Below are 18080 nucleotides of genomic sequence, written 5' to 3' on the forward strand. Positions count from 1 at the left end.
GGGGGGGGGGGGGGGGGGGGGGGGGGGGGGGGGGGGGGGTTTAGTGGGGTAGTCCCTCCAGTCCCCACATAACTCCTGAGTCTCCCTGGGCTCAGGGGTATCCATAAAGATTTCCCCCCCGTCAAAAAAAAAGGGCTGACGAAGCCGGTAAATGAGCGTTTCTTACACTTAACACAGACGCGTGCCGATGACTATTACGCCATCACGCGCAAAAAGACGGCCTCGTTGCTCTGTAGACTTTCGTTCTCCAGTCGACAATCGGCCGAAACAAGAAATACATCATACTCGACCAAATAACAAAGGCAATGTCAAATATGAAGCTTTTAGTAGAACTCGAACCGACGATTCACCGAGTTGGGCATAATCGGCCTTTTTTTTTTTTTTTTTCTGGGGGGGGAAATCTTTTTGGATACCCCTGAGCCCAGGGAGACTCAGGGGTTATGTGGGGACTCTCCCTCCAGACTGGAGGGCCTACCCCACTAAAACCCCCCCGGGTTTCCCTCTCGCCGGTTGAGTCGGCGCCGTGGGATCAGTGAGCATTCACCACGACGCCGCCCGGCCGCCCTAGCTTACGCCAGGGCTCCCGCGCCAACGGAGGGGCGAGTCGGTTGTCCTCCGACCCGCCCCCCAGACGAGTGAGGCCGTGCAATGCAGGCTCCGGAGTCCCTGTCCAGAGCCCGCTGGTCTCACTAGGGGATCAGGCGAGCAGCGAACTGCCTTCGCCTTCTCCCCGTACGTCTGCGCCGGAGCGGGTGCGCGTCCGCCGCGTCCTCGCGCACCCGCTCCGCGGCCTCCTTTTGCGACATAACCTCTGCGCAAAAGGAGGCCACCGCCTCCCAGGACTCCTCGCTTTCGAGCATGGCGGCAACCACGCTCGGCAGCGAGAGGTCCTGCCCTACAGTCCCCGTCAGAGTGCGGCGCTGCTCATCCCACCGGCTACACACCTCTAGGGTGTGCTGCGCGGTGTCATCCGCAGCCCCGCACTCGTGGCACGACGGGGACGGTTCCCTCCTCGCCACCTTGTGCAGGTAGTGACCGAAGCAGCCGTGCCCGGTCAGCACCGGGCATAATCGGCCTGCCGAACGCGACTCGAGCGTGTTGGAAGGTCGCCCAACCGACCGAGAGAGAACGAACAGCCGACGCGTTGTATGAATGAAATATTCGACGCGGCGGGGACCGAATCGAGCTAGATCGAGTTCATAAAAAGTAACTCGAGTTGTAGGAGTAACTCGAGTTTACCGAGTTAAATAACTCGACTCGTCCATCGCTAGCTTCATTCTCATCATGCGTCTTTCATGTTACACGTCCGGGAGTCTTACCATTTGCTTAAGAACACCTATTATATAACCATGTAACTTGCCATTTGACAGTAATTGTTTCGGACAGATATCGACATTTCTTTCACGTGCTTGTTAGCAAAAGGTGTTTCTGAGAAAAATAATTTACCGACAAACATCATTAGGTATTAATGCGTGGGCCGCAGTTTCCGGAATGAATAACAAAAAAATACTACAAATGGTCAGAAATGAATTTATTGTTTCTCAAAATATTCTCCGTTAGCGTTAATGCACTTTTTCATAGGAATGAACCAATTTTGAAAACATTTATGCCACTCCTCCGTGACATTCTCTGAAATATATTTTTCATACTATTCGACAGCCTCTTCAGGTGATGAAAACCGCGTAACTGGTTCTTAATTTTTGGAAATAAATAAAAGTCACAACGTGTCAGGTCGGGACTGTACGCGAGATGGCTCATAAGGTCAACGTTGTTCACCTTCAAAAATTCATTGGTCTGTCTGGCCGTATGATGAATGTATGTAAATTGGAATGTTTTCTTTGTAAAATTAAAAATAAGGTATTTAATTAATAACTATTGTAACTATAGTGAAAAAATAGGTTGGTTTGCATTAATATTAGACATAACTGGTTGAAGACTGTACCACCTCAGTCAACCGTGACCATTGGGACCTGTAAAGGGCCCGAAACGTCGGTTTGTTTGAAAAAACAAATATACGCGATTTAAATCCGGAAAAATAGTTTCATTTCCTATGTGTAACAATCGCGAAAACCTAAGAACTCGATATTGTCAAATAGATGTAACTCCAATAAAAAAGCCGATAAGTAAACTTTAGAAGTCGGTTTTTTTGCATAAAAAAGTTATAATTTTTAAACCATTTTCCTGATGAATTAGATGCTTTTGAGATAAGCCACTGTTAGAGAAAGTCATTGAGGTATATATCGATATCTGGTATAGATATTATTTATAAATTAAATATAATGAATTTTCAATATACGACAATTCTACGGTCCTATAAATCATAAACTACAATACCATCATAACACATTTCCGTTCACAAACTATTTTTAATTAAATGACATAACTTTGCCGAATAAATAAAACTTTTTTTTTCAACAGGCTCTCAGTTTTTACCGGATTTTGAAACCACATCGTTATTCTATCAACATTGAAGCACATTTTAAGAACCTTGGCGCCTTAAAAGAAAAATACGAAGTGAGTATGTGCCTGTATTATAAGGGCATAGGCTTCGATCCGGACACGTTAAACAATCTTTTTTATTTGATGCGGAGAGTAAACTCACCGAATCACGAAATATCTGGAAGTGTTCGGACGGAACCTATCTGCCCCCGTAGTCCTGGATAAAGCTATTATATCCATGTTTAGCTGTCAAATTCGAGTGATAAACATTTTAAAATTGTATCACAATAGCGAACATGGCGAGCACCGTGACGTCACATTTTTATGTCATCGCGAGTTTCGGCGATCAATGACTGTAAAAGAGGAAACACATGGCTGCAAGGTCACAGCAGATTTTAAAACATTTGCACATAATTTTATCAACGTAAAAAATGAGCGCGACAAACGAGATGAAAAGACTTTCTTGTTTCATGGTTTTCACAGCGATGAATAAACGACAAAGATACACGCAATTTCATATTGTTGTCCTTGTTCTTTAAAATGTATAGCAATGGTTTATTGCCAAATACTTAGATATATCAACTGAATTAAATAATGTCCCGGGAAGGTTTATCAGACATATTCTGCCGTGCTACGGCCACAGTACATTTAATGTTGGGTGGTTTCAATCCATTTTGTTGCAGCGAATATGTAGTGCCGCGAAGACTTTGTATACATGTTTGGATAGGTAAAATTTTGTTTTGTCTGTCTGGATTTTATTGTTTTCTTGAGGTATTGTTTTTCTGACGGGGCTGACATGTACAATTATGATCAAACCCCGAAATAAAATAAAGAGTAAAAAAAATATGTATCTACACATAAATTACAAAAGCAATAAAAATAACCAAATAGCTAACTGTCCTTATCCCACACAAGACATTCGCTAAAGACAGAAAGAGACCCGTTACGTATATTTCAATTTTCGAACCACAAGCGATTGAAATATTTATATTTAGAACAAAGAAACTATAGAGTTGATTTAATGTTAATATTATTCTTAAAATGACTTTTTATTAAATGTTAGTAATAAATAACTAACAAAATATTGTTGTATTTGTTTTACTGTTTGGAGTTATCAATCAGAACTCCGAAAATACACTTACTCGAAGTAATGCTTGCTCGAATTTTTGTAATCCCAAATGTACTTTTTTAGGTTATTTTAGGAATATTACAAAACAACACTAACTTAATCTTTTCTTTTTAATAAACAACCAAAACCCCCTGAAAGCATAACGGTTTTGTTATAAATCGGTTTTCGAGATTATAAAACTTTGAATTTACTTCTAGTTCTCTATTCTATCTAGAAATTCGAATCATCGATACATTTCTTACAGCACGTCATAACTACCAACAGAGAGATACAGCTATTTTCACACTTACAATATTTGTACGTACCTATACATGTGCACAACTCTTATTACTTGAAGTGAATTCGTATAAAATGCAACATAATACTATAAAATTAATTAATATTGACATTAAGACTACTCCATCACTCTTGTGTTCAAGTAGTTTTCACTAGAAGCTAAATATGGTGCATTTTGTTATTTCCAGTAGAAGCTGAATATGGATAATTTTTGGGCCTTTAAAATGTGGCAAACAAAATTAAGCAATACTGTAACATTTAGTTTTTTTAATATTTATATACATGTCACTACGTTTGTAGACGTTAATCCGGCCATGCTTGTCATTGGCTCCAACGCTGACCGCGAAAAGCCATAAACTGAAAAACTCCGGACATTTTTATTTTTTATTATTATCGGATTAGACTTTGGATTATATTTATTGTCATCCATTTATTGGTAAGTCACTGGGTAACCTCCCCTGGCAAATACAAGTAAAACAATACTACTGTTACACTACACACAAAATTGGAAAAAGAAATTCACTACATCCAGTCTAGCCAAGGGTGGAATTACATTTTTCATATACATGATTAACCAGTACGTAATGCATATCGACACCGTCACATCGATAACTTTCCGTCTCTAGTATAGTCTTGAGAATCGATTTATTTTTATAGGCCTATTCTGTGTACGGACATTATATGAATGGACGTTTTATCTGTGTATTTGTAAAAATAAGCTAGTGTTGTAGAGATTTGTTTGTGTGAGACCATATTCCATTTTGCACCAGAATTCAATTTTGCATTTGAGTGCACCTGTTTGCTCGTAGTACTACCCCTAACTCAAAAAGTGGCAGAAAGTTTTGTTCGAGAAATAACGCTAATAGCGCCTCCCGTCCTATATGCTCTCAGGTTAGGGCAAACGGGACCGTGGATCGTAAACCACGTGACCTCAGCCTGGCCATTCTCATAATTTGGTGTTCTCAGCTTAATTACCGTAGCCATTTTTTTCTATCGTATTATACCTAATAACTACGTAAAGCAGATATTTGTGGTTCTTTATAATGTCAGACAGGAAAGGAAACAATTTGCATATGAAAAAATTTTTTTGAAAATAGCCGAGACCCGTCTCATGTGGGGTGTGGGAATACCTGGAGATTTTTAGTGAGTAAAAGTCTTACACACAGAATATGTGTGTGGTCTCATATAACCACCGCGCCTCCCTGTTACGCGGTGGTTTCCACAGAACAATAAATACAGCAGAAATGGTTATTAGCATCTGAAGCGTGCGAATTATTATAGAAAACCTAGAAAACTTAGAAAACTCTAAAAAACTTAGAAAAATGTCTTGTTGTGCTGTTTTGGAGTGCAAAAGTTATAGTCGCACCAAGAATATTATCCGTTGTGGTATTTTATATAATCGGAGTCTTATTTTAATAAACTTTCAATTTTCTGTTTATCGAAATATTTTTTTGTTAGAAGAAACGAACGTAAAGCTTATACCCCAGCGATATGGTCGTTTGTTTTTTGGAGAACTGAATTAATAACTCCAAATTGAGAGACTACTTAGGGACCAATTCATTCTTAAGCGAAATATCATATATGCATAAATGTATCTGAGAAATTATAACTAGTTAAGCAGTTTGTCGATTTCATGTTCTAATAGTGACCTGTCGAATACATGTGTTGTCGAAGTAGTTTTCTGTCGGTGTAGTGACCTATCGAATGTTTGTGTTATCGAAGCAATGTTCTGTCGGACTATTGACCTGTCGAACATGTGTTTTCTCGAAGTACTCAAAGTATTGTCGAGTCGAAATAGTGTTTGTCGAAATTAAATATGACACTCATCTGGATTGTATAAACTTTCATACAGTATATAAAACTGCCCACAATCCTATTAAATGGATGTAATGCTTTATATATAAATCCATACTATTTGGTAGCGGGAAGCTTGCGGAAAAACCCACCGGAACAAACGCGAGGTGAGTTCTGGGGTATGGAGACCCTAGAGACGAAGGTCTCTGTAGGGTCTGACGGCGGTAAAGTGGACTGAAGAAAGCGACACGCCTTACCTTTATTTCTAAAAGGGTTCGTAAAGTATTCGGGCGGCCGCCGCTGTTCTCATATAATATGACTTTAGGGTTTTCTCCTTTTTTTCTTGACAATTTCACAACAAAGGAGACCATTTTAATTCTTAAATCTTAGATTTTTGTTCTTTTCAACGCATTGACTTACAAATAAATGGACGACGGGTCTAATACAAAAACCACGAAAAAAATATCCCAAGTCAACCTATTCGAAATTTAAATTGTAATGTCATCGCAGTATCGCGCTGTCAGTCGAACAAATGAAGACTAAAGCGGAGTTTGGCGCTCTGTATACGATTTTAGCGCCTTACAAGTGCGGACACTTTTTAGCGCGGACCTGACGTCCATATAATTGTAAGTCAACGTTTCAACGACACAATAATTTCCAATTTTTGACAGGCGTGCGCGAAGGTCACGGGGGAGATTTTACACAAGAAGATTTTGTTAGGAAAGTATGAGCGAGAGGGATGCGTGTATGAGGATAAATGAGAAAGGCGATAACACTATTTGTAATGGATTCATTATACTATAAGACGCAAACACCCGTACAAATACTTAAAAGCTCGTCTGGCTTCTCCCGTAATATACAAGAGCGCATTCAAATTAGCCGCTGTTAGACGTGTGACAGCAGCGCTGCAACCGCGCGGCGGCCGCGCTGCAGTCCCGTTCGGTTCAAATTAACCACGATGGATGAAAATCAAACTGAAGAATTTCTAGAGAATGTAAAACAACACCCTGCAATATGGGATAGCAGTTCCGCCAGTTATTCCAATCGACTGGATAAAAAAAGGCATGGGAAAATTTATGTCTAAAGTTTATTGACAAATTTTGAAACTGAAAAAAACATAGCGGGTGTCATTTTTAATACCTATATGTGAAGTGTGTGCTCCAAGAACTTAGTAAAAGTATAATGTTTCTTCGTCAGAATCCATCGCGTAACTGAGTCGAAAGATAAAACATCACTAAAAATTTCGCACTTCAGCAGCGCGACGATCGCGCGGCTACAGCGCTTTTAACAGCGGCTAATTTGAACGCGCCCTAAGAAGTAAATAATGCAAATAGAGATACACCACGGCATCAGTCTTTTTATTGCCGGATCACCTCAATCCTGGGCATAATCTACCTTGGCAAACTTGGAAGTCTCTGAACAGGTTGCGTATCTAAGTCGGTCGAAGCAAGGAGAGCATTTACAGGTGGGGTTATATGTCGGAGAGCGCAAGTATGTGTTGTGCTCTGCGTGTCCAAACGCCTCTGCACATGCGAGAACCTGTACCTACAACGCCACTGATAATGCTGTGTCAGTCGCTAAGTACTGGTCCTCACAAATATATGAGCCAGAGTCGACACGCTAAAAAGAAGAATGGAAATCATCGTCATCATGTCAGCCGGAAGACGTCCACTGCTGAACATAGGCTTCCCCCAAAGATTTCCAGACCAGCCTATCGGACACGACGTGCATCCATCGGTTACTCGCCGCCCTTACCAGGTCATCCGTCCATCTAGTAGGCGTCCGTCTTATTGAACGCCTTCCGCCGGTTCGTGGTCTCCATTCGAGAGCGTTTCTGCCCCAACGGCCGCCAGTTCTACGAGCTATGTGCCCTGCCCATTACCACTTCAACTTGCGGATTCCTTTGAGCTATGTCGGTGACTTTTGTTCTTCTACGGATCTCCTCATTTCTAATCAAACGAATCAGAAATGAGAAGAATTAATGAATTCGAGAATGGATATATTAATTTGTTTTAGGGTGGATTGCTAGAAAAAAGTTTTGGACCTGGCCTCCTTGGAGTTGTGCCTGCTTTCGATGATCAATATTTGAAGAAAATGCCTGGGAATAAATACGACGACGATGAACAAAAAACCGCAGGCATCAAACGTTCCTTTGAATTCTGCCAACCTCAATTTAGTGAGTTTAGTTGCGCTTATATTACATTACTACCATAGTATAATAGAACAAGTATGGCAACTCCATACAAACGTGGCAACGCGGCTTGTACATTCGCTTAACTCGCTCACGGTGCACTCGCGTTGCATAGCGTAAATCGTCGAGTATATAACCAGAAATAGAAACGAAATGTCATTTAATTTGTTTGAAATCTATCGTTACGGTGACTACTGCGCTCTAATTGGCCAGCCCGAATTTGAAACAATTGACGGGTGTCGTCAATGATAAGACGTGATTTCGTTTGTTTTGTAATTAAATGTTTTGCTGTTTTTCCTACACCACCGAACAGAACAGCGCGGCATTGTTAGAGATATTATCTTTATTACAATAAATACAGAGTATTTTTGGAATATACGGAGACGTACACCCAGGTCAGTACACACTTTTATTTGCGTAAAATAATTAGTAATTTCTCATTTGGCATCAGGGATCATCTCGAGAGTATACCCTTTGAAACAAAAAAAGAATTTTCAAAATCGGTGCACAATTGATGGAAAAATTGGTGAATACACGGACATGCCTATAAAATTGAGGATTTCCTTCGGTTTTCATGGGATCCCCTCAACAGATTCTCACTTGGTGAAAATGGGACCACCACGATAGTGCACCTTTTCAAACAAAAAAATAATTTTCAAAATCGGCCCACAATTGACAGATATATCTGAAAACATACATACAGCCGAACGTATAACCTTCTCCTTTTTTTTCAAGTCGGTTAAAAAGTATCAGACAGTGTAACAAAATCTTAAAAGTTTCTTTTTGGTAAATTTATTATGTTTTGTAAACAGTAACGGAACAAAGGTTGTTCCTGATGTTAGAAATATAGTCCTGCAAGGTAAAAATAACCCTATTTATTTTTTAATTATTTGTTTTCAGTTTCGTATGTCCGATATAATGAGCGTTTCTACGAAGACCAGGTGTTGCCATTCCCGTTCAATAGGTATCATGTATTCGACAATACAAGTACTCCACTTGTCATGTATCCACATACGTTGGGGGAAAATTACTTGGAAGCGTACATTTTTCTCCTGTATTTTGTAAGTTATATTCTCGATTTTTCTTGTAATTAAGTTTTGTTGTCAAGATGTTTGACCTGCATGATATTCAATTATTTTTTTGCAAAATTATTCCATTAATTTCATTATAATTATTAAACAAATATCGAACACTTCGGGACGGGACGAACACGTCGTGCGCCTGATGGTAAGCTACACGCCTGTCCGCAACAGATGCAGTGCTACTCAGAGCTTTAAATCGCAAAGATCTGAGGATAACTGCCACTGCGCCTGTCACCTTGAGATATAAGTTGACAAGTCCCATGTGCCTGCAATTTCACCAGCAACCTTACCTTTCAAAACCGGAACACAATAATGCTGATATTACTGCTTGGCGGCAGAAATAGGTAAGATGGCAGTACTTCCCTGGATGAACTCTTTCACAAGGACCTCTACTGCTACTACTTAGAAAAGGTTCACTTACTTCTCTTCGATCCGGCTGGATTCGAACCAGCGTCTCCTAGCAAACAGTGCCGGACGCTATGCCAACTGTACCACGGAACGAACCAACAGACCTCACGAGTCTTTCCATGTGCTTGTTGCAGGTCTTTTGGTTTTTAACGACTTTTTTACTATAGCGCCTTCAGTGAGAAATCCAGATATAGAGTCCGGCATGGTTTGCTGGGAGACGTTGGTTCGAATGTAACCGAATCGAAAAATCCTCTGAAAACATGTGTACCCAATCCGCATGGGGTCTGTGTGGCGGATTATGGCCTAAGCCCTTGCCTGAGAGGAGGCTCGTGCACAGCTGTGGAACATATAAATGGGTTGACGAAAGCTTTTTAAGAATTAAATAGTTAATGTTGTTTAATATTCTTAGTGGAATATAGTTTTAATATGTATTACTTGGTGTAACGGGCCAGTATCCGCAACTCGACATCAAGGCGAAGAAATATTTGCTTTCAGTAGTCTCTTCTTCTTTTTAATCGCCTCCTCACTGCTGAGGATCATGACTCCACTTCTGCCAACCGTTTGCCTCCACCGGTTGCGCTCAGTCGCATGTTGCAGAGCGGCGATGACTGGTAGTTTAAGTTGTTCGGAGATTTGATCCGACCACCTTTTCGGACTCCTGACCTTACTTCTTTTACTCTTTCCCTTCACCTAACCCTGTCACCATTAAACGCTCCAAGGCTATCAGCATCTCTACGTGTCATGTGACCAAAATAGCGTATTAATGCAAGTTGAAGACAGACGCTGTGCATTCTTTATCTTGAGTTCCTTAAGTACAGAAACATTGGTGCGGCGGGCTGTCTATGGTACCTTTAACATTTTGCGCCAGCACCACATTTCATAGTCGTCAATTCTTTGCCTGTCGGCGACCTCTAGTGTCCATGTTTCTGCACCCTATAGAGAGATGGAGAAGACAAGAGTGCCAATTAGATGTCTTTTAGTTCGGTTTCTGATATTCCTGTCTCTCCATATCTTGCTCAGTTGAGTCATTGCTGTCTTTGCCATCCTAATTCGGCTTCATATTTCAGGTTACCAAAGAGCCCAGGTATTGAATGAAACTGGTTCTCGGTCTCGTATTCTTGCAGCAAATTAGTACGCTGAATAGTCGCGAAACGGTCTATCACCATGAGCTTAGTCTTAGGTTTATTCATAGCAAGACCCATTTCTAGACTATTTCTTTCCAAACGATCCATTAGCTCCGCCATTTCAACTTCCGATTATGCAAAAAGGGTGGTGTCATCTGCGTATCGGAGGTTAGTCACTTTGACCCCATTGATGCCACCTTCCCAATCTTCGAGCGTTTGGCGCATTATGTACTCACCATAAATGTTGAACGAAATAGGAGGAATCGTGCACCCCTGTCGAACGCCATTCTGCAAATTGGAACGGTGCGACTTTACGTTTCTATTTTAGTCCATTATTGCAAGATTAAAGCTCAAGTTAAACTAGTCGATTTGAAATGAAACAATTGACGACACCCGTCAATTGTTTCGAATTGGGGCTGGCTAATTGGGGCACAATTGTCACCGTAAGACTCAAGTCACACTGGCGCAGAGTCGAAGCATCGCGACGCGTCATTTTTGTCTCCTATAGCATATTTATCTCTATTTTCCTATCATTAAGGTACAAATTTGTGTTATGCAAATATGGAGTCAAGAGTCGACGCTTGGTCTGACGCCTCACTGCGCCGCGCGTTGCTTGAGCGCAGTGAGGCGTCAGACGCCGACCACACTGTGATCCGGGCGCACTAATGCGAGCGTCGTCGCCAGGTGTTGTAGTTGAAAAGAGCGCCAGTATGAATTGAGCCTAACGATATGGCAGAATAGCTTTCAAACGAATTAAATGACATTTCGGTTATATGCTCGATGTAAACAGCAATTAATAACTATATGTTATATTCCATTGATTTATTACATTTATCAATTTGTTTTTTCTTCATCATGACAAGACTATAATGTTCTCGATCATTCTCGGACTAGCGTTCACTACCTAATTTCCTCAAATTGTTATTATTTAAGTAATTATTTTTCTATCGTTCAATATTATTTAACATTCAAGTATTATATCGTGAAATAATATTTAATAATTACACGATAATTCTTAATGAGCCCCCAATACTTCGAAAACGACACCCAACTTGCCATTATTTGAAAAATCGTGCCCGCCATCTTAGATTTAGAAATGAGTGCCATATTCGTAATGAGCACTCCCAAATACCTCGAAAACGATACCCAACTTGCGATTATTTGAAAAATCGTGCCCGCCATCTTGGATTTAGAAATGAGTGCCATATTTGTAATGAGCACCCCCAAATACCTCGAAAATGATATCTTGGATTGAGAAATGAGTACCATATACTTGACATTGTCGATCCACGGTAACGATCGACAAAATCGAGCAAATCTCTAGGCACCTGGTCGACAATGTCGAGCAAATCAGTAGGCACCTTTAACTTAATAATGTAAGCAAGATATAATTTCCCCACTTTTGAGGGAAATGTTATTCCATGGCATCATTATTTGTATATTTGTGTGCGTGCGAACGAACGTAAATACAAGTTGCTTACGCCTACATGAATTTGAATTTTGCCTCACTTGCGACAGTTCATTTGATGTGAAACTGTCATTATGCGTTATTATTCTAAACCTGAATATTTAAATAATAAAGATTGCCACGGAAATTAGATAATGGACACTAGGACGACTGTTTTTTACTGACTGTTATTATTCTCGTAATACAATATACTAGTTTATGTGACCGTACATAATGAAAGGCAGTAAAATACGAGTGTGGGTTTAAAAACATCACACGAGTGTTTTATGCCTGATTATATACAGTTACATGCACTGCTTTATCTATACACATACTATAAGCTCTCTATGATGTGTTCAGGTACCTCATGTTACGACCAGCAATGCGGCATTGATCAGAGCTATTAGCAGTAATTATTAGTAAAATAATGCAAAGAAAGTGCGTTTTCAGACAGGGCGACGTATTTTTCGCCATTCTCCATTTCATAAAATCTTGGTAACTTTTTCGTACTCGTTTCTTGACTATGCTCGTAACAAGTCATTTATAACGTTCAGGATTTTCAGTATCAGGTGGCGTATCCGAAATATCTTGATCACTACTTGATCGTTTATTTTACGCGAAAGTGGTGCAATACTTAGTTTATAAAATAAACAACAAAACATACTAAATGGCGGCAAATAAAAACTTTTCTCAAGCAAGTCACGCTACCGTAATTTTTTTTTAATTCATAGACAAACTATAGTCGGCTCCAACTATCATTTTGTTGATATCAAACTTAGACTATGGAAACCAAAGGACATGTTATATTGACATGTATAACTCAGATGTTATATGTATATTATGCATTTAGAAACATAAACATTTTATTGTCTTTGTTTAACTACTGCATGCCGTCGTAAGCCAAAAGAGATAGCACCACATTGATTTATGTCAAACACGGGAATCGAAAATACGTAACGTCATCTTAAATGCCAACTGTCATTTTGCCATTTTTGGAGTACATCAAAGGGAAGTACATCAAATGTTAAAACCAATGTTTGGCCATATGTTTTAGTGAATTATTCGCAAGAATTGTAATGAAATGGAGAAAACTATTGACAGTGAGAACAATTGAGTATTGATTAAAATGCGTCGCTACGACATTAAAGGGAGCGGCAGTAGAAAAGGCGGAAATCAACCGAATGTTACGTTGCACTGGCATGTGTTATTTTTTTGTCTATAAATCAAAAATAGCCCAAATATCGCATGTAATTACACTCATTTAAGTAGTTTATTCATAAGTCTTGCCGAATTTTGCTTTGGTTACTTTAGATTGCCTGTTGGTTAGTATATTTTGATGATTGTTGATAACGATTATTTTGAGATAGTGTTGTTCTTGTAAGCAGACATATTATCGATATTCTGTTATTAAAATAATTCACTACCAGGTTTTTATTATTTTATTGTTATTATTTTACTATTTCAAGTTTACCTACAAATGAAAAAAGAAAGGAAGAATGGTTGGAAATTATAGGATTGCCGAACATAAACATTGGATCAAATATCATCTTCGTTTGTTCGCTCCCTTTTTAGGGTCAAATTTTAATAGAACTTTGAATGTAACTAGATTATATGATAATGCAATTCCATCGTCGCATTTATTGATAAATAATTTTAAATTTAATTTTGAGTAATTTCTTGTTTGGTACTTGGTACTTGGTGCAACGGGCTGGTATCCGCAACTCGACGACAAAGCGCCCTTGTTTACGTTCATTGCTAGGCATACTCAGTTCCTTAAAACCATCCACTCGTTTCCGATTTTTCCCCACTGACAACTCTAACATTATATTACACGAGCCCTATACCCGAGCCCTGTGGCACGTAGTCGCTTTCAGATTACGGGGTGTGCTTATGCTCGTCGGTGGCACAATGATTAGTACTATGGGCGCTTGATGAGGAGGTTCCAGATTCGATCCCTTATTTGAGCCAATTTATGAAAAAACATTTTTAAGTTGGTCATGATCAGGGTATTCTGGGTATTGCCTTCAGAATTATCGTTACTCTGGTACTCATAGTACAGGAAATTCCCTAGTTTGAGACCAGAAATTTGAAGTGATTGTCTGGCATTTTTTCCCTAAGTACTTCTCTTTTTGGCATAGCTTCCAATAAAAAAGAGTCTAACAGAGAGACAGTTGAGATACAACAACGCTATAAGTTGTATAAGTAAATGAGATATTATTTCCACTACATCGGGAAGTATGCCTTACATTTTGAACAATTGTGAAATCTAGTCCCCGTATACTACCTACGTAAGGTGGTGTGCGGACGCTTCGGGCTTCGTCCTCCGCTAGACCTCGGCCTACGACCTCAGCACTTATGACTTTAAAAAAATTAACATAGCTCTTTAATGGCGGCCATGTAGATAAATGGCAAAAAGTAAATTTTGACTGCAAATTATTATTTAACAACCATAGAGAACCCCTTATGGCGATTATCAATAGAATTAGAGCAAAATTTTATCAACCGCTAAAAAAAATTTGTGAGCCATATTGAAAAATAAATTTTGACCGGAAATTATTACTAAACACCCATAGAGCCACACCCCACCCCAAACCCCCACATGCCGATTTTTAAGAGAATTAGAGCAAATTTTCATCTACCACCAAAAAATACTTCTTTGGCAACCATATTGAAAAATGGCGATAAACTAATGCTGATCACAAATTATTATCAAGCACTCCTAGAGACTCTCACATGACAATTTTGGAAGGGATCAGAACAATTTTTTATCTACTGCCAACAAACGCTTGTATGGCGGCCATGTTTGGAAATGGCGAAAAACCAATTTTGTGTACAAATTATTATTTGGCATTTTTAAAGGCCTCCACATGCCAATTTTCAGCTGAAACAGAGCGAGTCTCATTCGGCGGCTATTTTTAACGAAAAAAAAAAACATTTATATGACAGCCATATTAAAAAATGGCGAAAAAACTTTTGACCCCAAATTATAATTAAGGACTCCTAAAGACCTCCGCATGCCAATTTTCAGCCGCATCGAAGCAAGTTTTTCTTCGGCCGCCATTTTGGATTCGCTATCTTGAATTTTTTTACACAGGCAGTTGACCACTATTACCCTCTACGACATTCCTTCCAGCACCTTCTACCTATCTCTAATGGTTTCCGTTATAGAAGACTTCGAAATTTGTATGGTGGCCATCTTGTTTATTTGATTTTCGAACATTTTTTACTAACTATAACTATTTGTACCACGTTTTATAAAATACACATAATTATCATCAATTCATTTGTACATACCACTGCGGGTAAAGGGCCTGATTTCAAGCGAGAGCATTTTTTTTTACAATACTTGGTGACGGGACGAACAAGTCGTACGCCTGGTGGTAAACGGGACGCCTGTTCATAGCAGTTGCAGCGCCACTGAGAGTTTTAAATCACAAAGTTCTGAGGGGCACTGCCACTGCGTAGGACACCCTGAAACATAAGTTGACAAGTGCCCCGTGCCTGTACTTTCACCTACTCTTCGAAACCGGAACGCAGTAATGCTCACATTACTGCTTGTCAGCAAAAATAAGTAAGGTGGCAGTATTTCCCTGGAGTTCGTCCTTTTTTCGCACAAAGAGCTATACTGCTACTAAACAAGTATACCATTGTCTACCACGCTGAGGACTTCACACGTTTTCCGAGGATAGTGAACCTTCTTCGAAGAGCATGCAGGTTTAATCACGATGTTATCCTTTATCGAAAAGCTCATGGTAAATTTCTAATTAAATTTCGCATGTAAATTCGAAGTGCCAGCCCGTATTTGAACCCGCGGCCTCTGGTTGAGAGGCGATAGGTCAAACTATTGGGCGACCTCGGCTTCTTTGGACAAATTAAAATCGTTCAATTACAATGTTTGTTTCAGTTAGTCGCTCTGATTTTAATACTCATGGCAATATATGATACTGAACCACAGTCCGACGAAGTGACTAAAAGATTTTACACAGAGAAGAAAATAAGACGCTACGCTACCCAAGAATGGATACATGTTGTTGAAGAAGACCCAGTTGAAGACGCTTTGAAGAAATGCTTTCCTATACCTGAAGATAAATGTGTGGAAGAGTTTGAAAATGCAATGCTTAGAGATATTTGCGTCGGTTCGCAGCTTGAACCCAACGTTTGTCCTGAGGTTGGTAAACATTTGAAAATATGTCCCAACATTGAAGATGACATGAACATTGACTTAGATAGTCCTGCATCAAATACAAACTTAGGCACGCCTAAATCGAATAAATATAATCGTTTTTTACCAGAGAATAAAGAATTACCAGATGATTATGAAGAAGCACCAACAACTCCAAGGAAGGAAAAAAATGCTATGCAGAATAGCATCCCACCCAAGATCCCACACAGGATTCACAGAAGACACGCATTAGATCCCGTCGTTCCACTTGATACACCACCTGAAAAATTTTTAACCGGCATAACTAATGAACAATTGAAGGTGACAATGACCCCTGAACAAGGAGATATTGGAAGAAAATTATTGCCCGAGATCCTATCTAAAAAGGAAAAGGAAATCATGTTAAAACAAGACAAAAAAAAAGAAGTTAGGTTTGGAGAAAATAAAATAATTTCGACGGAAATAGAACCAATCAGTTCGGAACTAAAGCAAAACATCTTACTTACAACGGAAGAAGACAGACCAACGAAAAAGGATTCTTTACCTAAAAAATTGGACGATGTATGTATGTTTGAAGGAATTTGCTCTGCAATCAGAGCAGCTGTTGAACAATCTGAATTGAATCCCGATGATATCGAAAAATGTGTTAAAACATTATGTTCTAGTGAGGATTGTAGTTTAGGCACTTGTTCTGGAATAACAATACCTTGTATAAAAAGTAATAGTAGTTCAGATGAATTTAAAATGGCACAAAAAATACCGTTTTCTATGAAGTCTCCGGAAGATGAAGATATAGCTGCTCGAATAATGTCTGAAATTGATAAATCTTGTAAACGCATTCGTTCGGTAAAATTATCCTGCACAAACGCGGAAGCTGTAGTGAAAATCGGAAGTATTTGTGATGATCTGACAAAAGTTTTGAAAACACTTTGCACTGAACGTAAAGTGATAGAAGAAATAAGAACTAAAGACAAGATCAAAATAGCAGATCGGAAACAGCTAACTAGGTCTACAACTGATAAAACGACTGATAAAGACTTATACCTATCATTACTAAAATTGGATGAAGAAAACAATAATTTTAAAAAACAAGGACAAGATATGCCTCTTTATGGAGACATACCTGAAGTTACAAAAATGAGATCACAAAAAAAACAAAAAGAAAACGAAAATGCAAGAGGTAAAAAAAGTATACAAGACAAATCGAAAAAGCGGCCTAAGCATACAACCGGTAAAAATACTGCTGAATATTTATACTCAGAAGAGTCAGATGAAGAAAAAAAAGAAAAAAAAAGAAACATGGACGACCATAAAAAGCAAGGTCTAGATATGTCTCTTCTTGGGAAAACACCTAAATATACAAAAATGAGATTGCAAAAAGATCTAAAAGAGAAAAAAAAACCTGAAGATGCAAAAAAGGTTAAGAAGCCTAAGCCTAAAACTGGAAAAGAAATTGATCAAGATTTAATTTCACCGTCAGCTGAGTCGAGTGAAGAAGTATCTTCATCATCGAAAGAGTCTAACGCTGAAGAAGAAAAGGCCATAGCCGATCTTAAACAACAAGGACGAGATATTCCCCTTTCTGAGAAAACTGCTGAAGATACAAACACAAAATTAGGGCGAGATAAGCCTTTACCTGGGGAGACCCCTGAATATGCGAAAAAAAGGTTTCATAAAGCATTAAAACAAAAAGAAGCTAGACATAAAAAAAAGCTGAGAGACCAGTCATCTCTTAAGATGCCGATTAAGTCTAAAATATCACCAAAAGTGTTAGATGAAGAGGAAAAAATCAGATACTGCCTTAAAAAATACGGACGAGATAAGCCGTTACCTGGGGAGACCCCTGAAGATACAAAAACAAGATTTGAAAAAGAATTAAAAGAGAAAATATTAGCTAGAAATAAAAAAAAGCTGAGAGACCAATCATCTCTTAAAATGCCGATTAAATCTGAAATATCGGCAAAGGTGTCAGATGAAGAAGAAAAAATCATAACCTATCTTAAAAAACACGGACGAGATAAGCCTCTA

The 18080-nt window shown here is 39.1% G+C and overlaps 1 protein-coding gene and 1 long non-coding RNA gene across 2 annotated transcripts in view; both read left to right on the forward strand.

Moving 5' to 3' along the window:
* The window catches only part of LOC113232182, an 8297-nt gene extending 630 nt beyond the window's left edge, over nucleotides 1-7667 (forward strand). Inside the window, exons 2-3 of the long non-coding RNA XR_003310600.1 lie at nucleotides 2419-2514; nucleotides 7655-7667. This is a non-coding gene — a long non-coding RNA (uncharacterized LOC113232182). The remainder of the gene's footprint in view (nucleotides 1-2418; nucleotides 2515-7654) is intronic.
* An 8151-nt stretch (nucleotides 7668-15818) lies between these two features.
* Nucleotides 15819-18080, forward strand: part of LOC113232160 — a 14874-nt gene continuing 12612 nt past the window's right edge. Inside the window, exons 1-2 of the mRNA XM_026466797.1 lie at nucleotides 15819-16453; nucleotides 16718-17878. Of these exons, the coding sequence (XP_026322582.1) occupies nucleotides 15819-16453; nucleotides 16718-17878 (1796 nt within the window). The remainder of the gene's footprint in view (nucleotides 16454-16717; nucleotides 17879-18080) is intronic.

The sequence above is a fragment of the Hyposmocoma kahamanoa genome, unplaced genomic scaffold (genome assembly GCF_003589595.1).
Source record: "Hyposmocoma kahamanoa isolate Upper Pololo Valley unplaced genomic scaffold, ASM358959v1 67, whole genome shotgun sequence".
Lineage (NCBI taxonomy): Eukaryota > Metazoa > Arthropoda > Insecta > Lepidoptera > Cosmopterigidae > Hyposmocoma > Hyposmocoma kahamanoa.